At 43.6% G+C, this 21,623-nt stretch overlaps 1 protein-coding gene across 1 annotated transcript; it reads left to right on the forward strand.

Annotated features, from left to right (window-relative positions):
• LOC115386867 (adenylosuccinate lyase-like) lies at positions 1-5,986 on the forward strand. Its single transcript, XM_030089314.1, has 4 exons — positions 1-240; positions 343-387; positions 4,931-5,010; positions 5,902-5,986. Exons 1-4 carry the CDS (start codon positions 1-3, stop codon positions 5,984-5,986), a joined length of 450 nt encoding a protein of 149 aa, XP_029945174.1.
• The last annotated feature ends 15,637 nt before the right edge of the window (positions 5,987-21,623 follow it).

Genomic DNA, 21,623 nt, shown 5'->3' on the forward strand with positions numbered 1-21,623 from the left:
ATGCAGTGTCCTGTCCTGCCCTCCTGTCTTCGTCAGGCTTTGGGTCTGTCCATCACGGACGCTCAGATAGCGGAGATGGAGAGCCACGCAGAGGACATCGACTTCGCCATGGCGGCCGAAGAGGAGCGTAAGCTCAGGCACGATGTCATGGCTCACGTCCACACCTTCGCCCACTGCTGCCCCTCCGCCGCTCCCATCATCCACCTGGGAGCAACCTCCTGCTTCGTGGGAGACAACACTGTAAATACGTCTATTCAGTTCCAGAACAGTTCAGCATGCAGGGTTTGTTCCTCATGAAATTATTTACAAAGTTGCTTGAGCAGATTTCATCTTCTTCACCAGGATCTCATTATGCTGCGAGATGGCTTCGACGTCCTCTTGCCTAAGGTGAGGCTCAGCTGTTGGACAGAAAACACACACGCCCATCTGTTAAAGGAGTGGAAATCAGAGCGGCTCTGTATTTTGTGTAAGCCCCCAGCCGTTACGTAACAAGTCAGCAATGTAGAACTAATCTGCACAGTAATTTAATTAGCACAATTTTCACACTGCACCAAGATTCAAAGTTGTAGTGTATTTGAAAAGAAGTGTGTTACTCAGTGTCAACAGTAGGTGGCACTGTGTCTTTATTATTGTGCTGTTACACTTTTTGTGAAGACCACCGAATAAAATAAAAAGAAGCCTTGCTGAAGAGAGATGGCTTCCATGCATGGTGTCAGAGTGAAAACGTGGATTTTGAATGGAACAAGAGGAAAATGGAGCAGATGAAACCTCCGACATCATTAAGTTTAGAAGGGAATCTACCGGAAAACTGGAGAGTCTGGATCCAAAGATTTGAATTGTTCCTCGTGGCCAGCGGAATAAAAGAAAAGTCTGATGAGGTGAAAAGAGCTGCATTCCTGCACGTGGCACCTCTTCTTCACTGGAGTGCAGGGCAAGTCAGAAGCTGTTGATGCTTATGTGACTGATTTGAAGAGCAAAGCAAAAGACTGTGAGTTTGGGCACCTTACACCGACTCACTGATAAGAGACAGAATTGTGAGTGGGATCACAGATGTCCAGGTGAGAGGACGACTCCTGAGAGAACCAGACCTCACACTACAAAAAGCAATAGATATGTGCAGAGCAAGTGAGTGGAGTCAGAGCCAACTAAAAAGTCTCCATGAGGAGGTGGAAATTCCTGTAAATAAAGTAACCAAGAAAAAGCAAAATGACAAAAAGAAAGACAGTGGTGTCCCAACTCAGAGTGCAAACATGGGGAATCAAGGAAACTGCACAAGATGTGGCTACAAACATGAGCCAAGGAAGGGTCCTGCTTATGGACAAGTGTGCAAAGCCTGTCATGGAATCAATCATTATGGAAAAATGCGCAATTCATGTAAGCAAACAAGCAACTATCAAATACAGCATGTAAACAAGGCAGAGACAGATGACCGAGAATTCTTCATCGGCACAATCCAAGCAAAGAAACAAGATCATTCAGTGCAACAAATCAATGCAGTGGACGCAAACACTGCAAAGTGGCATGAAGATCTGATTGTCAACAAGAACATTTTGAAAGTCAGGCTGGATATTGCAGCTGATTGTAATGTTTCCATGAAAGACCTCAGAGCTCAGGTTGGAGAAAAAGGTGAGCAAGTCTCACTCCAAGCTTGTTGCTTGTGCAGGCCACCACATTCCAGCAAAAGGCAAAATCATGTTGACATGTCAGTACAAAGATAAGAACTTTAATCTGGAATTTTAGGTCATCAAGAACAATGCACCTGCAATTCTAGGAGGAGAGTCATGTGAAAAAATGAGACTTGTCAAAAGATTGCATGCACTGAAAACAGAGAGTAACATACTAAGTGAATATGGACTTTTGTTCACTGGATTAGGCTGCGTACCAGGATTATACCACATTGAGACAAATCCAGATGCCATTCCAGCAGTACATGCGCCAAGCAAAGTTCCTGTTGCACTAAAAGACAAAATTGAGACAGAACTTAAAAGAATAGAAAGCTTGGATGTGATAACAAAACAGATCGAACCTACAGATTGGGTCAGCACAGTGGTGGGCCGTCAGGGCCTGCAAGGCCTTCTCTGCTGGCCTAAAAAGTGTCTGAATTACAGACTGATATAAATTATATTTTGTCCATAAATAATTAATAAATGATTCCAAACGGTATGTTCTGGTTCCTTTCATAGTTTTCCCGTGGTTGCGCTGCTTCCAGACATGTTTTTTTTCATATTAAATCATTTAACCAATCAGATTTCAGGTATCATCTGTTGCTAGGGTCAAATAAATCTGCCTGAGGCCTTCACTGTCCGTTCTGATAGCCCAGTAAAGTAAAGTGAAGCGTCAAACAGACAGTTGCTTCAGCCAATCAGATTTCGAGTTGGCGACTCAGCGCCTTCTGGCTAGCATACACTAACAACAGCGGATCCAGGCCTTCTGATTTACATTCACCAAGAGATACAGCAGGTGGCGGTATGCACCTAAGTTGTTGGTCGCCTACCGCAATTATTCCAAAGAAGAAGCAGAAGACCTGAAGAGTAATAAAACTTAGGTCAGAAATACCACAGGAAAAGCTGGACTTTCAGCCCTGGCTTTATGGAACTGAAACGCACGGATAATCTATATGACAGAGTAAATAAACTCTTTTTGAGGAAGGAAAGGAGGATGGATTTTGTTTGCAAATAATCAAGATTTTGGTGAGTAAAATGTTCCTCTTTTCCTAAATAACATTGCTGTTTTATTAAGTTGTTAATGCTTATTGTATGTGCACAGATGCAGTAGGACACTTGTGCACTTCAGCAAAGGCATTTATTCTGGCTGCATAAATATCTATCTGCTATGCAACAACTCTTTATATGCATATCTGCATAATATTTTTTTATAGACATAAAATAGTTATTGAGAGGTGGATTGGTTCAGGCAGATCTGTTCTGAAGGCGTTAGTGTGAAATGCACGGTCCGCCACTGTGTCAGCAGCATGGCGACTGTCACAAAACCTAACGAAGTACAGATCTGCATTGACCCACAAGCTCTCAACAAAGCCATCAAAAGAGAACACTATCCACTGCGCACCATAGAAGAAGTGGTAGCAGAAATGCCAAATGCCAGATTTTTTTCAGTTGTGGATGCTAACCATGGGTTTTGGCAAATTCCAATTGGATGGAAGAAGCTCTCATCTGTGTACATTCAACACACCGTTTGGGAGATACAGGTTTAAAAGGCTTCTGTTTGGGATGTCATCTGCACCCGAAGTCTTCCAGCTGTGCATAGCCAGACATCTAGAAGGGCCAGAGGGTGTTTGTAGAGGGTCATTGTAATAGATGACATCCTGGTCTGGGGAGAGAGCATTGAGCAGCATGATCGCCGTTTAAGACAACTGCTGGACCGCCTGAGAAGCATCAGTCTGAAACTGAACAGAAGTAAGTGTAAAACAAGGATGACAGAAATAAGCTACATTGGACACGTGCTCAGTGAGAAAGGACTCAAACCGGATCCTGAAAAAGTGAGAGCCATTCAAAACATGCCTGCACCCGAGGACAAAGCTGCCCTCCAGAGATTCACAGGGTTACTGCAGTACCTGTCACATACAGTCTTGATGTGAAGTTTAAGCCAGGAAAGGAGATGCACATCGCTGATGCTCTGAGCAGAGTGTTTCTAATAGAGAACCACGAGACACTCCTTGATGAAGAGCAGGAAGTCAACTGGGTAAATTACTTACTTCCGGTATCAGAAGTTAAGTTGCAAGAGTTCAAAGAGGCAACTAAAGAGGATGCTGAGTTGATGCTGGTCGCAGAAGCAATTCAGAAAGACTGGCCGGATGAACAGAGACAGCTTCCAGACAAGATTAAACAATAGTGGACTTTTAGGGAGGAACTGTCATTAGAAAAGCACAGGACAGCTCAGGTGATCCATACCTCGCACTGCTTGAATACAGGAGTGGTTTTGGTCTTTCACCCGCTCAGATGCTCATGGGAAGATGGCTCAAGTCAAAACTACCTGTGACAAAGACACTGTTGCAGTCAGTTCTCCATGAAAATGCAAGAAGCAACCTCGTGACTCGACAACAAAGACAAAAACAGTACTTTGATCAAGGAACCAGGACATTGTCTGACCTACAGGATGGTGGAAATGTGAGGATTCGACAAGGCAGCAAGTGGGAACCAGCCACTGTGGTGCACAGATACATTCAGTCAAGGTTATATATTGTGAAAACCACAAATGGAGAAACATACAGAAGGAATCGCAAGCTTAAAACAAGAGAGACTTCATTTCCAGGGACACCTGTTGTGGCCACACCAGAGTGCTCGTATCAGGTGGAGCCAAACGCTCTGACAAGTGCTGTTCCACCCAGTCCTGCTCCAGACTGTTCAACTGTACCGAGTAGTCCAAGAGAAGTGACTGACAACACTGTGTCCACAGACAGTCCTGTGAGAAGAACACGCCTGTTCGAGTGCCGAGGCGTTTTCTGGACTGATTGTCTGATTTTGGTGATTGTTGTCAGAGCTAATTCAGCTCATGTTTAGCAACTGTGTGTATATTGTGAAAAAGAAAAGACCAGAAAATTGAAACAAGTAAGATGTCAGTGTTACCAATGGAACTGCTGTAACATGATTGCGTTGTTTTCAGTTTGTTCAACGGCTTAAAGTGTTTGTGAGTTATGTTCATGTTGGTCATAATGTGTTGAAAACTGTTAGAGGAAAGTAGAAACAAACGCAATTTTGAAAAAGGGAGATGTAGTGTATTTGCATAGAAGTGCGTTACTCCATGTCAACAGTAGGTGGCACTGTGTCTTTATTATTGTATAGTTACACTTTTTGTTGTTGAAGAGACATGGCTTCCATGAGACTCATATATTACAAAAGTCAAACATAAATACTGAAATTTTATGCTCGTTTTATTGGTTGGAGGTAACAGAGTTTGGTTCTTTTGTCTACAGCTGGCGAGAGTCATCGACAGGCTGTCAAACTTCGCAGAGAAATACGCTGATCTCCCCACGCTTGGATTCACACGTTACCAGTAAAGTCCCAGTTCAGTCCCACCTCTAGAGACTCAGTATTTGCACATTCTAGTCATAATGACAGGCCCAACTTTACAGTTCAGGAAAGACTTCTTTTAGCCCCTTCATGCTTTGTCAGTGCTGAAATCCTCAGATTTTGCTCATTATTGACTTGGGGCAGCAGATTTTTCAGCTGCACATCTTTCTACCACATCATCAATCTATTATTTTTGGTTGAATTGAATTTTGTGAATTCATTGAGCCTGTTGTGATATTTTTAAAGCATTTTGTGATGATCAGGACTTAGCAAGATGGTACATTCCACCAGCAGCACCCTGGATCATTAATAAGAAACATTTCTCCACATTTAGCCCATCCTACTTCTAGGAGCAGTGCACTGCTCTGCCACGGTATACTGTAGCTCAGAAGCCTTGCTTAGGCAACCACAGTGCAAGCCAGTTAGCTGTGGGATTTGAACTTGCAACCCTCAGGTCTCATATCTCTGCCTGTAATTTCCAAGCCACCACTGCCCATTGTCAAGTTCATCCTTTCAGTAACAGTCCGCTGCGCACTGGTTGCCTTTCACTTATTTCAATCTGCTTTGATCATTCCTGTTTACTTAAAGTGCCTTTAAGGCCGTTTTGTCCTGTGAGCTTCTTGGTATCTTCTCTTTCTTTGTCAGCGTGTCGAGCAGATCAGACGTTTGTGAAATACTAAACAGCCGTGCTAAATTTAAAGTGCATTGAAATCACTCCTCACTCCTTGTTCATCATGATGTAGCTGATGGATGTATGTTCTTAGCATTCTTCAGTTCTCCCTGTTTGTTTTTGTCCATCAAACATCCAGACATGCATTTCTTTTTTTCTCTCTCTTCTTCTTCTTCTTGTGCCTCCTTTCCTATTCTTGTACAGGCCTGCCCAGCTGACCACAGTCGTAAGCTTTTCTGACACTGTCTTTGAGCAGTATCCATCTTGGACAGGTCGCATTTTGCTGTAACATAACATTGCTATCAGCAACAGCATCATACAAATCCAGAATATTTCTGATGAATTTCAGTTTGTAAATCAGATTTTCTGCCACCAGGTGGAAGACCTGGACCAGATGGTAACTGAAATGGCTGGTTTCAAAAAGTAAGCTCCTCTTTCTCACATTTAAAATGGAATAAAATGGAATAAAGAATTATGCAGTTTAAGTGAAAAATCAGGGTTACTGTATTCAAAAGGCTGTAGATATCTTGTTATGAGCTGCTTTAATGTTAACCTCATGTTTTTCAGGGCCTACCTGGTGCCTGGACAGACGTACAGTCGTAAGGTGGACGTGGACTGTCTGTCCAGTCTGGCCAGTTTGGGAGCCACTGTTCACAAGGTGAACTCATGTTGATGAATGTCTCCATCTAGTGGCGACTATTGGGAATTTTCTGACATGGCTTCCATGCTGTTCTGAACCAAACAAACTTCTTTTTCAAACTGTTTGTCTCAGATTTGCACCACAGCTTCTCGGCCATGAGTGGGGTGATGTGTCCGCTTCATTTTGAAATGTTATTTTTCTTCCTCACACTCAAATACAACTCTTCATTTGATGGCCCACTATAATGTGCTAAAAATATTTCGGTTTACTGTCAAATTAGTCAGTTAACGTCACAAAATGGTTTGATTGGAACCTGAACAGGATAAATCAGGATAAATGACAGACTGATGGATGATTACAAACAACTGCAAGTGATAGAAGCCCATTTTAGGTTCAAATAGAAATGTTTACAATCTAATAAGACCCAATAAGTCACTAAAATGCATATTTCTTGACACTGAATTTCTTGACCTTCATGTGTAATTTCTAGCAGAACCAGTTCACTGAATCAGATTGGTTTGTGCAAGAGCACATTCCAAGTGAACCCCGAAGAAAAATCAGGACGTTATTTAGATTTGTTTTGATGTGTCATTATTAAAATTTCTTGTCCAGTCAGTTAGTAAATATACCAATGTTAAAATTTTCAAAAATGTTATTTTTACTAAAAACTGGTGTGGCCTGATTCAGCCAGTTGGAGAGCATGTATTAACCTTTGACCTTGGCACATCCGAAGCTTTTGTCAGTGACTGAGTAACTCAGCGTTAACAGTAAAACATGGAGCGATTTCTGAGCCTAAAACATCTGCTTGTATGTCGACATCCTAGTGATAAGTATATGATCATTGATTACTATCAGTAGGCAATGATCTTACACTTACAAACATTTGGTGGTTGAGATGCAAATTCTGACTCCTCCTGGGAAAGTTTTATATAATATCAGCTCTATTGGGCTGAATATTTTTCTTTCAGTGGAGGTTTTGGTAACAGTATGAATTTGTGATCTATTCTAGCAGTATGTAATGCTAACACATGGTGGCACCATTGAACTGTCAGTAACTGAGTACGGTGGGGTTCTTTTCTGTGTATTTTCCTCTACAAAGAAGTTAATATCAGATCTCCCAAAACTATTCTTTTCCCCCCTTTGTTTTCCCGTTTTCACCTACCTTTTCATATCTAGATATAAGGATGTTTTCAGTAAAAAGCAAAACAAAAACCATTAAAATGACACAAATGGTGGTTGTTATGAGCCTCTTGATAATTTTTGCAGGTTTTTTGGCCCCTGTGGGTTTTCTTCAATGCTTGTAGAGTCTAAATGATGAGGTGATTTAGCTATTCCCATCTGATACCTCAGAAATAGATACTACTGAATGTTACGCACAGCTCCTTCAATACACAGCTACCCTACATACACATCTTTAAAATCTGTTCTCACCAAATAAACAGTTTGTATTCGTCTCCTGATGCAACGTTTTGTGCGATCCCCACGATGTGAAATGAACTCATGATTGTAGCATCCGAAGTGAATGCCAGGAAAAGTCTGTTCAGTTTCTGCCTCCGTTGCCACCTGTCAGCTGGTCCGTACAATAGAGGACGGGGGCAGAAAAGGAGGCTGCTGGTATGAAGGAAATGTTCAGTTAGCAGAAGGAAGCGAAGCGTTTTATGACATAATGCATACGTAGAGACTTGCTGCCTGCACTGCAGTGGTTTTATAGGAGTTTCAATCTGGATTTGATTGCTTTAGTGCGACTTGATGCTTCTCTGTGTAAGCCTGAAAGAGGAAGAGCTGTGGCCAGCAGGGACGCTGCGGAGCGATGTTGGCAGAGGATCCTCTCAGTGATGGGAAAATGCAGCCCTGGGGCTGTGCCAGCATGTTTTTGGAAGATGCCTCCAGTTTAGGCAGAGGTTTTACATTCAGCACAATTTGTCAGGGCTATTTGAGATGAGCTAAACAATGAAGCTCTCTCAGCCACGCCGGCAGTGGGAGCGGTCCAAGTCTTGGCTCCTGTGTGCAGCAAACTCTGAGTCTTTATTTAAATGCACTGCTTGGTTCACAAATCATAATCAACAATTTTTACATTTCATTTGATTTCTTTTTTTTTTTCATTGAGTCACTGGGGATGCTCTTGAGATGGGAATATTGAGCCCCTGGAGTCCCACTACGTCCTGACAGCATTCTTTCACATACTCCACACTGTGTGATAACCGGAGGGGGGCTTTGATGAGCGGGCACAGGGATCAGACGGACAGCTTGGAATTTCTATGGGAATTTCTCAAGTGCTGCTAGTCAGCAGTGTTCCTGCTGCCTATACGCTTGTAATGAAACAATTCTGTCTCAGGTCCTGAACTTATTTACAGCCTCCGATACAGGCCTGTTTGCCCACTCTTTACTGAAGTTTCTCTAAACTCCAGAAAAAAGTTCCAAGCTCACCTCAGATGGTGGGAATACCTTGTATTATACTGCAATCAGTCACCTCGAGTGTTGAATAAAACAGCAGCTGGTACGGAGGAATTCAGGAGAACTTTGGCGCCAAGGCACCATTAACCCTGCTGTTTTCATTAGTGAGTATAAAAGGGGTCCGATAAAGTAATATGCCTCATAAAATCGCCAGTAGCGACGTGCAAAGACCGAGAGGCCCTTGATGTAAATGTCACAAAAAGGTCTAGATCCTCTATTATAGCTTGGGAGAACATGGTTCGAGCGACGCCCACCTTGTTGGTTTTGACTTTGATTCAAGAAGGAGGCAATAGCAGACATGCTTTCTACTCTATGTAGCGTAATCTCTCCCAACACCTGCTCAGCCTCGACCCTTTCTTATCCCTTCAACAGCTTTTGAGCAGAAACAAAAGCACCGCTTTCCTATCATGCAGAAGAGCAGCCGCCTCCGAGTCCACTATCGGACAGCGTGCGGCAGCTGTGCAGCCGCACGGTGCGACCTGTCGGCTCTTATCGTCACAGAGCCAAATCCTGTTCATTTCACAGCGAAGGGCCGCTCTATCTGCAGGACGGCGGGATCTGTCTGAGCCGAGAGCTCGGGGAGGACGGGTGGTCCCTGGTTTTGGTGAGATTGACAGACTCAGAAGAGAGACGCGATTGTCCAGAAGTGTGAAAACCAGACCCAGATACAGATCGAGGGCCGTGGAGGCAGACAGGAGAGTCCCCCTCAAGACGGGCTGGGTGACAGCAAGACAGATTGGAGAGAGATGAGTGGGCACCAGCAGCCGTGATCTCACCCTCCGCTCCCCGCTTTGGCACGGGCCTCCAGAAAACTGCCCTTTCGCTGAAAAATGCCAAGTGCACCACATTCCTCGGGCCACACAAAGGCCCTCCCTCGTCTCAGCTGCACAGGCACAATCAGACAAGGGGTAATTATATAATTACGCTGGCCGGTGCAGACAGAGGCCCTCAGATGGTGCGTTGGTGTGTGCCGTATTTACGTTATCGGACAATGAGGAAAGTTTGGTGTTATCAAGGAGGCAGCAGAATGGCAGAATGTGTGTGTGTGTGGGGGGGGGGCTCCAGCTGTGGCACTCTGGAACAGATTGTCACGATAGAGAAGAACGGGTCAATGCAGTGACCTTCAGATGTGGTGGGACCGGGATTCGGGGTATGCCGTGTGTTATGTGAGGAGGTGGGGACTTTTTGGGGGCTTCCACCAAGTAATCTCTAGAATCTGGCAGCAAATTTAACTTGGAGAAGAAAGAAAATAAACTGTTTTCATGTATTTGAGACTGGGTGATTTAGTTTATTTAAAGCCATTATCATCTTTCTGATAATATCAAACACTAAGCATGGTCTTCAGGTGTTGATCAGTACACAGATTTAGTTTTTTTAAATTCACCATTAGCACAGTTAGATCACAATGGCCCTATGGCTATCAGCTGCCCCTGTTGGAGGAATCTCTGCACTAAATGTCAAGTACAATTTACAACTCAACAGATAAGACCACCTCTGCCCTCTCGTCGAGGCAGGATCCACTCTCCCAGACGAGAATCAAACCAGTGTCTCTCCCAGCTGGCCACCGGCCAAAAATCTCCCCTCGCACCGCGGCCTTGGCTTTGGGTGTGTCTCCAGTCGCACGGGACGGCACAGAATGGACTATTGTTGATCGCACAAGACAGAGAGCCATGGGAAGGAGGAGGGGTGGCAGCACAAGGGAGGGGGGTGGGGGTGGGGGGGGGGGGGGGGGGGGTGGGCACTGGAGATGGTGGGAGGAGAAATTAGCTTTTAACGAGCTAGCAACAAGCACATGGACAAGCATGGCTTCCCTCCCACTTACATGTGTGTGTACTGATGCCAAACCGCTGGATATGCATCCACACACAAACACACACATAGTGTTTCTTTTCTGCTTTTTGAGATTTGTACCACGTACACAAAGTTCAAAACTAATATCAATTCCAATGAAAACGAAATACGTAACTGTAAGGATTTCTGAAAGCTTCTATGGAAGGATTTGACTCTGATCATGTATTTCATCGCTTCTGGATCCCCACAGTTAGTACAATGAGATTTTACTTAAGCATCAGACAAGATTTGCAGCTGCTTGGCACTTTGCCTTCTGTACCTTGTAAGGAAACTGGTTCAAAATCACCCTAATAGCTGGATAACGCAAATGAAACCAGCTAGCTTAGCTTAGCACTATGAGTGGAAACATGCTTCCTGTCTCGTCTCTGCAGGCAAACACTTCTGAGGCTCACTAATTAACAAGTTCTGTCTTGTTGGTTTAAACTGCACAAATCACTGACGTGGAGAAATGTCATCAGAAAGCGATATCATTTGGGAGTTATTTGCAAGGGAATTTTTTGGCTGGGGGCAGTGGCTTCCTTTCTTCTTCCTCTTCCTGGTTGCTTCCCACACCGTGAATAAGAATGACTATTGGAAACCACAGGCTGCATGAGCCGCCCGTGCTGGTTTGGTTAAGGTGTATCATCCACAGTCCTGCCAAAGATGCCGTAATCACGTTTTCCCCCGAAATAATCCCAGAGACGTCCACAATGCCTACTGTGTTTCACAACGCAAACCACGGGAACAAACACTGTTTTGGTTTTAAACACGGACTGATGGCTTTCAAGCAGCACATCTCATCAACTGCAGATTTGATGACAGAAGGAAAGTAAAACAATTTCATTTGGTTAAAAAAACAGTAAGATTTCTTGAAAATAATGTAATTTTACATGATAGGTTTGACAGAAATTGTTAAATCGAACAAAAATGGATTGTTGGAGGAGTATAGTTAAAATCTGGCCGTTCACTCCTCCAAATAAGTAAAGTCTTTACCTACAAGTGGTGAAAGGATATCTTTATATTTCAACATAAAAAAAAAAATGCTAATGCTAATCAAAAAAAATGTGATGTTTTCTCTTGGGACTGGTTCATCTCAAGTTCTATCTCTATTGCCTGGCTGCACCCTGCTGTAATACGTCACGCAAAATTGCAAAATTATTCATCAGTCCTGAAACAGTTGCGTGTAGAATAAAGTAGTGAAAGTTTACGTTTCAATTCAATCGCTCTGGTTTCTTCTAGGATACACAGGCAACTGAAAAAATTAGAAGAGAAATGATTAGATGATGGAAAAACTGTAAGGAAGCACATAACTGCCCCCCCACCCCCCACACACACACCTAAACACAGACCAGTGTTTGCCTTAAACATCAGCAAACAGTCATTATCACTTACGGGGCTCCAACTGTCTGTCTCTCTGTTGAGATTACTGCTTTTGAAGAAGAAGAAGAAGAAGAAGAAGAAAAAAAAGGCAGGTTTGGAAGTCTCCAGTTACACAGTCTCATCCAGCTTGGACTGGAGCTGCACATGTAAGCCTCTGCTGAACGGCTATATTTGGCTCTGGATGTTTCTGAGATGGTGAGAAGCTGGGAGTAGAAATGTCTGCTGTTAACAAGGTCTTGTGTTTTTGATCATTCTGTTTATAGACGTTGGCAATAATATATGAGGCTTTGTTTGTCCCCAGAGGGTCGCCGTGCATGGGACCAACATTTTCCAGAGGGAAAGAGAAAGCAGTTGGGTAGTGGTTGTGTTCAGAATAGAGTGAAAATGAAGAAGAAGAAGAAAAAAAAAGCCAATTATTTTCCAACATGCCGTGTTATTTTAAAGCCATGTTGCCAATTGAGTGATTTATGCTCAGGGGTGCCTGTAATGATGAATGATGAACTATCAAATGACAAATTAGTCACATCAGTGAGCTCAAACACTGGCTGCGATCACAATCTCATGATGCGCGCCGCCGTTTGCCCACTCATTGTACAAACCAGCCGGATAAAGCCAGACTTCATGGGTCACATGCAGCCTGTGGCCAGCCTCCAAATCCATAAAAGGGAAAGAGAAGCTGTCAAAACCTCTCCCAACATGCTCAAATTCTGCAGAATTCCAGGTGAGCACGATGAAACCATCCCTTTTTTTTTCATAGGAAAACTTGAGGGTGCTTCTGGTGTGACTCAGCAGAAAATACCACCATTACGTAAGGCCCGTGACATTTTGCTCTCTTCCTTCACATCACTGGACATCAGACGTTGCTCAGACGGACCCTCGGAGGTCGGCGCCACTGGTGGGCTGAATTGATGTCTTAATGCTCGTCGTGGGCTCCTTCTCCTGTGAAGTCGGACAACAATGCTGCTCATTATCAATACCACACAATACCAAATACAGTAAATTGACATTTCCTCTTGGGTCAGTGCTGACGATGAAGGCCCCCCACCTCCTGAAAAATGTTTTTGCTCATTGTTGCCTCGCTTGGACATTTGAGCTGCTTTGTGTTGACTGATTTATGAGCACAGTTATAAACTAAAGGCTGTTTTCCCACTCATGTGCTGAAAGAGGAAGCATTTCTTTCCACGCTCGATGCATTTTTTTAGCCGCTTCATGAAGGAGTGGAATCGCCTGACAGATGATGAACATACAGCAGTAGAGGTGGAGCATCCATTGTGGCACAGATGGTGCTCAAGGAAGTCAACCGTTGTGTGAATTTGCACCTTGTCATTTAGTCAGGAAACACCTCTATAATCCTAAAGTAATTTCATCAGAAAGTATAGGCCTGGATGAGCCTAGACTCACTTTGAGGATTTTTCTGTTTGTTTCCTGCAGAAATATACGTTACACAGTGTGAAGCGACACTGGTAAAATGGTCCTGATCTTGTTTTGCGACAACGAATTTGCAAGGAAAGGGACTCCAATTTAATCGTGGGACAATTTAAGATAAAGAAAAGTGGAAAAAAAAACAATCCACGCATACAATTATTTTAAGTTGAGGAACTTATTGCAGAATTAAAGGTATTGAATGAATCTAAGTTGCTCACATGAAGAGGAAGACATTTGTGCATAATACACAATATATTTACAGAAATTTGAGTTGTTGAAGAGTCATGCATTTACTTTTTGAAGATAGACTCAAAACTCTTTTTGCAACAACTCGTCTTTCTTATTATTTATTGTCCATACTTTCATGTATGGAGCCTGAGTTGGAACTTAGTTCTTGATTGTATGATTGTTTTGCACATTTTCTCAAGTTGTTTGAATCTAATTAAGAATATCTGATAATGTAGCTCTCTAAACTGCTCACAGCACAGGTGTGTGTGTGTGTGTGTGTGTGTGTGTGTGTGTGAGTGTGTGTGTGAGGGATCGTCTGTCCAGCTACAGCTGCAGTCAGCTGGGATTTTCTGCAGCTCAACATCACCTTGAATTGGATAAAGCTTAATAAAAAATGAATGGGAAGATGGATAATGTGTTCCAAAAGGTTAATTTGCACCACAGTAGCTTGTCGTCTCTGACGAATGAGTCAACTATTCCAGAGCAATGATTTGTCCTCTACCAAGCGCTTAGCCTCATACAGACATTTTAAGACATAATAAATGAACAGTGTCTGTTATTCTTCATGTTAAATACCTTTTCCTACACTTGTTAATCCAAATGAGATACATGCTCTGCATTTGCATGTTTAATGTACAACAAAAACTAATTAAAATGGCCTTAATTGAAAGCAGTTGTCCAGTTTCCAGTGGTTTTTGCTGTCAAATTAATAATGCATGCCCAAAAATAACAAAATTATTTTGGTTCGGTTCCTGGAATGCAGACTCTCTAAATATTTTTGTATAATTGTACAAACGATCTAATGACATGAGTCCCTTCATCTTTCTTGTGGACAAAAGGCAGCAGTTTATTAAACTGGCACCTCACCAGAGATCACTGATCAACCTGAAGTCCAAGCCAAGGCTGGACCAGGCCATGGGAAACTTGACGTCAAAGAAGTTCACCCTCCAGAATAAGTAACCTTTTTTCCCCTCTCCTCTCCGGTCTGGCCTGCATTTTCATATTTCACTGGTATTTCCGGATGGCTCCCACATTTGCAAAATAAAGGCCATCAGAGTAATCATTATAATGTTGAACAATAATAACTGGGGGAACTCAATGAAAGCCTGGAGAGGCTTGTTGACCTTTCGGAGCTAAACTGGTCCTGGCTTCTGTCTGTGCACCGCTGAGCCCATTGTGTTCCCAGACCTTATCATTGTGTTGCAGCTTCCTCTCCCTGCTGCGTGTGTGCACATGTGCATGTGTGAGAGTGAGTGTACGACTTGATGCCTGTGCGTGTGTCCCATCTTTGTGTGTGTGTATGTGTGTGTGCGTGTGTGTGTGTGTGTGTCCTTTTTTTTAGTGACGAGAGGTGGCGTATGACAAAGGTAGAGAGATTGAGAGATACGCCCCGGTTCACACTTGCAGGACACAAAACACACACTTGCACAAAGGCGTATTCGAGACACGTGGACCTGACGGAGGACAGGTTTTCACTTTACTTCACCTCTTAGTTTGATCAGTAAACCTGAATCAGCCGTTAGGTTTTAGGTAATGAGCAGCAGGTGCGCTCGGAGTTGTTATCGTGATAACAATCTGAATTACGTAACATTGTTGACTTGTTTTAGTGGACAATCAATCATACTTTTGGTATAAATAACTGATTCCTGACAGTCATTCTTGTCCTCCTGACGCCTCACATTACCGATCGCATGTTTGCTGCTGTTAAAGACCACCAAAAACCATTTTAAATGTCAGTGGTTGTAGCGAGCGTCACTACCTCATACCTACATAACTGAAAACAAGTGGGAGTAGTACGCATGGTAATAATAAACTGACTTTAGCCACAAGTGGTTTTTAAAAAGGAAGTCACATAAACAGCAAAGAGTCTCTTGCATGACTTGACTTTTTAAGGAGAGAGAGGAGAGAACTGTTTCTAACTCTCCACCATGTTAATATTCTTCTCTTTTTTTTTCACAGTGGGAAAACCCGGTTTGATCCTGCACTTGTGTTCCTCTTGTATAGAGTTTGTTTGTTCTGACTGTGTGTGTGTGTGTGTGTGTGTGTGTAGGTTTTCTCTTAGTACTTCTGTTTCCTGTCATAGTCTAAAATCATGTGTTATAAACATTGACTGTGAAAAGTGTGTCTCTGTGTTTTCGTCCTGCGACGGTCTGTCGAACAAATTAAACTTTATTTTTGTTTCCAACTACAGAGGATGATTCTAGAATATGGCGTTGGAAGCAGCTTTATGGCCTCGTAAAGTAAGTATATATGTATACATGTGCTCGCACGCACACATGCATGTGCACACATGCACGCACACAGACACCCTTGCATACAAAAGCTTATGGAACAGTAGGAATTTCTCTCTGTGGCATCATATCTCAGTCATTGCTCCTGCTAAATGCCACAGAGGGAAGGAGACTTTTAACAGTGAGGCCCATTCATAAAAGTTAATAGCTGACGAGAGCTGCAAAGTATTACTACAACTCAGGAATGAGTGATGGATTTGGCTTCGCCGGAGCCCTCGCCAGTGAAAAAGAGAGGAACAGAAGGATACAGAAGGGAAGAGGGGGAAAAAAATGAAAGCCCAATGAAAGACTGGCTGCGTCCACCTGCTGCCACCTCGGCCTGCCGCTCTTCTCTGACCCTGCGGAGGGAATGGAGTAGGAGACGGACGCAATGCGATGTCCCGCACGGCTCTGTTCTCCCAGACAATACACCCACACCTCTGGGACTTCCCCTGCCCCGACAACAGGGGGAGCTGTTGTGTCCCGGTGGTATGCACGCTGTGTGACTCATCGCCTCCTTTCTCCCACGCAGAACACACACACACACACACACACACACACTCACACACACATATAGAGATACGCACATATATAGCTGCACACACAGCTGTCAGCCAGAACTCCATAGTGATAAACAGACACAAACACAGTGATCACCGAGCGCGGGGCCTCTGAATGTCATGTCATTATGAACCGATGGAGCTGCTGCCAAAACCCCAACACAGATCTGACCCTCGTCCTCTCTGAGGGATTATCGAATCAGCCGCAGCATTGATGCAATTTGCAAAGAGTGTGACGAAAAGACAAAGAAAAAACAGACTGTGTTTGTGTGTCTTTGCATAATAAGTTTACCTTATTTATTACTGTTTACAAGTGTTTGTGTTATTTCTGGCAAACGTCTATAGGAATACGGCTGTGCTCAAGCTGGTGACCATGCAGGCCCCTTTTCTGGAATGAAGTAGAAAAAGTAAATAAAGATTGCTCTGTAGTCTGATTTGTTTTGTGCACACACAGATTTCTGTGGAGATCTCACTGAGAGCTCCAAACACAGTTATTTAGAGGCTGATTGAGTTCTGACAGTGTCTGAATCAGTATTCCGTCCGGACCGGGAGGACACCCCTGTCGGTCCTGCCCGTGGACTGGCTTCGGTTCTACTGCTGGGATCCGTGGTTCTTGTGCTGGACCGTCCAACGGACTGTCCTCAACATTGTCCTAGGCTTTACTTCTTACTGTCTCATGCTAGCTGTTGCCAAAGCTGTCCGTCCCTGGGAGAGGGATCCCTCCATACTGTGGTTCTCCCCAAGATTTCTTCTTTTCCCACTGGGTTTTTGGAGTTTTTTCTTGCCGGATGTGAGGGTCGAAGGCGGTGGTTGCTTCGTTCTGTCTCGTTACTGTAAATATTGACATATTACCATTATGCTTATTCACTGTTTTTACTTTTACCGACCAATGTAACATCTTGAAGCCCTCTGAGGCAACTGTTGTTGTGATACTGGGCTATACAAAAATAAATTGATTGATTGATTGATTGATTGATTGATTGATTGATTGATTGATTGATTGATTTAGCTCCTTGTGTTTCACTGTGAGGTGAATCTTATTGAAAATTCAGTTTTCATAGTTTTTCAAGTAGCTATTAAGCATGGCACATGTCATTCAATATCTTCAGTAACTTGTGTTTTGGATAGTTATGAGAAGCTCAGGTTATGAGTGCGCTACATCCTGCTGGTGAATCTTGTCTAAGATTAGACGGCTGTTGGGAAGCCCTGGAGGCTGACGCTGGAATTTTCTAAATATCATAAATAGCTCTGGTTTGGAGAAGTATGAATGCCAAATGATGTGAACGGCAGTGTAGGAACTTCAGTGTGACGCTGGATGTTGGAACAACCCTGCTGATTCATGTGCTGATTAGACCACTGCTCATCAGCACAGTCCAGGAAAATGATGCTGATCTCTGCTCTTTGTTTTTTTGGCGAGATGCACGCCACATATTGCTGAGTATGTTTTTGAAACCAGGACGTTTTGGTAATGGAATGATCGTTATCAGGAAAGTTACATACTCAACAGATTCACTGCTAACCACCAAATCATTCTATTCTACATTATTGGTTCTCACGAGGATATTCGCCATGATAACTAATCAGAAACCACAGCACAGCCAGCGCATAGCTTCATGTAATAGTCATCAGCAGCTCTTGTGTGTTCATGCTTCCGTACCTTCTCCATACATCCTGACGTCCGGTCCCGGGCCGAGGCTTCAAACTATTCCTTACAGTGGAACTCTGCCAGGATCTATAGCTGATCTGCTGATGTCCGAGCCGATAAGGGAGTATCTACAACAAACTATCTGCGGCCATCAAAGCTATCCTTCTATTGTTCCCCCACGCAGAGGAAGCAAGGTTTGTTGTGTTATTGTTGGATGAAGGAGAAAGAGCGAGGGAGCTGGAAAAAGGCGGTATACGTGTGTGCGCGTGCACGGTGCGTGCGTGACGCACTTTTTGTGTTCATAAAAGTGTGTTTGCTTTTGTTGCGGTGTCGAGTGCAGTGTCTCCGGTTGTGTGTGCTGATCGGTGTGTTGTGTGGATCGACCGAACGCAAGGACTGGGGGAAGCCATGAGCAAGAGGGTACCTGAGTCAGAACGGAAGAGGAGCTTTAGTGGCTCTGCGCTCGAGCGGAACACGGAGCCGAGCAGGAAAACACCTGGGAGCAGAGGGAGAACAAACAAACCCAGAGGAGGGAAGAGGAAGAAGAGGCAGAGGAGAGGCAGGATGAGGAGGGGAATTAAACAGAGAGAGAGAGAGAGAGAGAGAGCAACGGTGTGCTCGTTTCTGTGGCGGAAGGTTGGAGTTCCGGTTTGGACGTCACAGTCACATCGTTGTGAGTTGAAAGAGAAAACTTTCAAAAGCCACATGTGGCGTTCATGAGCATTCGGCATGGTCTGTTCAGTTTGGTGAAGAGCCTGATCAGTGAGTTTAGTTCGGAAAGTTTAAACTTTCACCAATGTCATGTCGTTCTCTCACTTTTCAAACATGTATATTGATGTATAAATTTATTAACAGTAATGATAATAAACTTCCAGACACATTTCACAAAGTTTTCCTCTCTGCTTCAGCCACTAACTCTCAACCACCGAAGACCCCAAATCTTCAAACGTCAACTTTATATCTGATTTTGTGAATTCAAACTCTGGAATTCTCTGGATAAATCACAATAAAATCTTCCCACACAAATTATTTACTTATCCACTGATCACATAAGAGCCCACTGTGTTCATTTGTTGTGTGGTTTCAGTCACTGTTTCTGTTGTTCCTTCATCCTTTGTTCAGCAAATCCACAAATTAACACACACCAACCATCTAGATTATTTGTTATCCTGAATATGAAATATCAGGCATCTGTTCGAGATTCCACAAAATACTGTAAGGTGCTGTGCTAATTGGGTTATGCTCATGTGATCCATTACCTCTGTCAATGCTTTGTACTGTTTTTTTCACCACATTTGAAAAAGTGAGACATTTCCAGAGCTGACTTGCCACAGCAGACTTCATCATGAGTTACTTTCTGTGTTCTTCCACAACTTCACTCCCAATCTCACAGGTTTATTTATTTAAGTTTTTTTTACTCCTTTTTATTCGTCGGCACCAGCTTCCCTACATAATGTGCCATACAAAACTCACACAACAGTAAGTTTAGGGTTCATGTTCTGTCCTGTGTTTTTTGTGTTTCATGTTTCACATTTGTCTCTCGTTTCAGCCTCCTTGGCTTCCCTCCCTCATGTGATCCCCCCCTCATCTTTACCTTTTTTTCAAGAATTTGTAATGTATAATCTGTGATATCTTTCATTATTTTTTAATGTACAAATCATAAAAGTGCCTGCAAATACCCAGTCTTGAATTTTTACGCCTTTTTTATTTCTGACGGCAGCGACACTGATCACTTCAGTTTTACAGCAGTTCAAATGTTTAAATAAGGAACAAAAAACCTGATTGTCACAAAGTAATGCACACTCCAGCTGGCCCTACCAAAAGAAAACAAGGCGCTGTGCACAGAGGGGCCGGTTTGTTGTAGGTTTCCAGACATCACATCCTTGACACAGTTCCCTGGCTGCCATGCGGCTGAACTGGGCCACTCCACAGTTTCTTCCCACTGTGTGTCTGCAGATGGCATTGTTTTCAGACACAATTTTCATTGTATCTGGAGTAGGAGGGGATGGAAATCACTGCTGCTGCAGACGCCAAGCCGTTTTGTCCCCGGCGACCCTCATCGCCAGTCGAGAGTCAGCTGCCAGTCTTCTCGCATGCCAGCCACCCCCCCACCCCCCACCCCCCACCTCCCACCTCCCACGCTTGTCTTCAGGGAGGTAAAACCTGGATTTCCCCGTTTCCACTCTCCCTGGCTCTTTAACAACTAACGCTGGGCTCTCACCCTCTCATTTAACGCCACTCCTCTCATTTCCTCTCCTCCCCTGTTAAACCATTAGCTCTTTTTATTTGAGCTTCATCCTCCCACTTTTCCCTGCTGCCTACCTGTGCCCCACATCAACCTGTCCAGTTGTCTGTCACCATTAAAATGTGCTCAATCGGTCTTATCTACACAAACTGCTGGTCTGTAACACTGCAGGGAGATGTGAGTTAATCTTTCACTTAATTTCGGTGCAGATTTTTCTGTTTGCTCGCCCTCATTTCTCCCTCCTCCCACCCAGAGAGAAAGTACCAGCAGTGGATGCTCATTATGTCTTTCTCTTCGCCTCACATGTCATCCACATATTAAAATGGAATAAGTGGTTATAATATAATAAGCAGCTTCTGGGGAGATATTTAAGGCATCTTCATGCATGGCGGTATTTGCTGAGTGTTCTCGCCGCTGTTCGCCTGCGCCGTCTGGGCCTGTCTGATTGGCCGCTTTGATTACAGGCTCCCCTCGGCTCAAACTTCCTTCCACACAGCGTCGGCAGTTCCACTAACGCTCCTCAGGTGCAGAGTGCAGGGTGTATGCTCTGTGTTTAATGAATGGTGCATAGAACAGATATGTTGATGGTTGTTTCAAAGCATTTGCATGTGGATGCATGTGTGTGTGTGTGGGTGTGTGTGTGCACGTTTGTCCAAATACATGTGTGCATCTGCAAAAAGCAGCCATGCCCTGCAAGAATCTGTTCGGTAAACTTGACATTTGAGCGATTTATGGTGCTTTAAGTGATTTTCCAACTTGTTAAACAACAAAGGAAAGCAGTCAAATCACAACGGCGTCCAGAAAAATACCATTGAAGACCTTCAGAGTGTAAAGAGCTGCAAAACTTCATCTCGTCCCAGCGCATTGTCCCAAGTTTTTGGGAACGGGGATTGTCTTTTTTTTTTTTTTTCCCCCTTTGGCCCCCGAGGCTTACTTTATGACAGCTACATCAACCGTTTTGAATTGGCTATTTCAGAAAGCCAGAGAACAATGTCCCGTCCTTTGTGTCAGGATGTGAACATGTATAACCTACACAAAGGACAGCTGGAAGTTGAGGCCCAGAGGTTGAGAAAAGTGAAGTCATCTAAGACCAAGCGTAGTCGATGAGAACTCACTCACAGGGGTAGGAATACGCTGGAATTTCAGCTCTACATTAAAGCTTCAGTTGCTTTGTTTTACTCTCACCTTAAAAAAAGACGAATCAACACCCATTCATGTAAATTCAAACCCATCTCTTACCTGTCTTATT

The sequence above is a fragment of the Salarias fasciatus genome, chromosome 4 (assembly GCF_902148845.1).
Source record: "Salarias fasciatus chromosome 4, fSalaFa1.1, whole genome shotgun sequence".
Lineage (NCBI taxonomy): Eukaryota > Metazoa > Chordata > Actinopteri > Blenniiformes > Blenniidae > Salarias > Salarias fasciatus.

Excerpts from the sequence above, each read along its gene's own strand:
- LOC115386867 (XM_030089314.1), top strand. The coding sequence starts at position 1 with ATGCAGTGTCCTGTCCTGCCCTCCTGTCTTCGTCAGGCTTTGGGTCTG. Across the intron at positions 241-342 it reads GCTTCGTGGGAGACAACACT|GATCTCATTATGCTGCGAGA; the intron begins GTAAATACGTCT and ends CTTCTTCACCAG. Across the intron at positions 5,011-5,901 it reads CTTGGATTCACACGTTACCA|GCCTGCCCAGCTGACCACAG; the intron begins GTAAAGTCCCAG and ends ATTCTTGTACAG.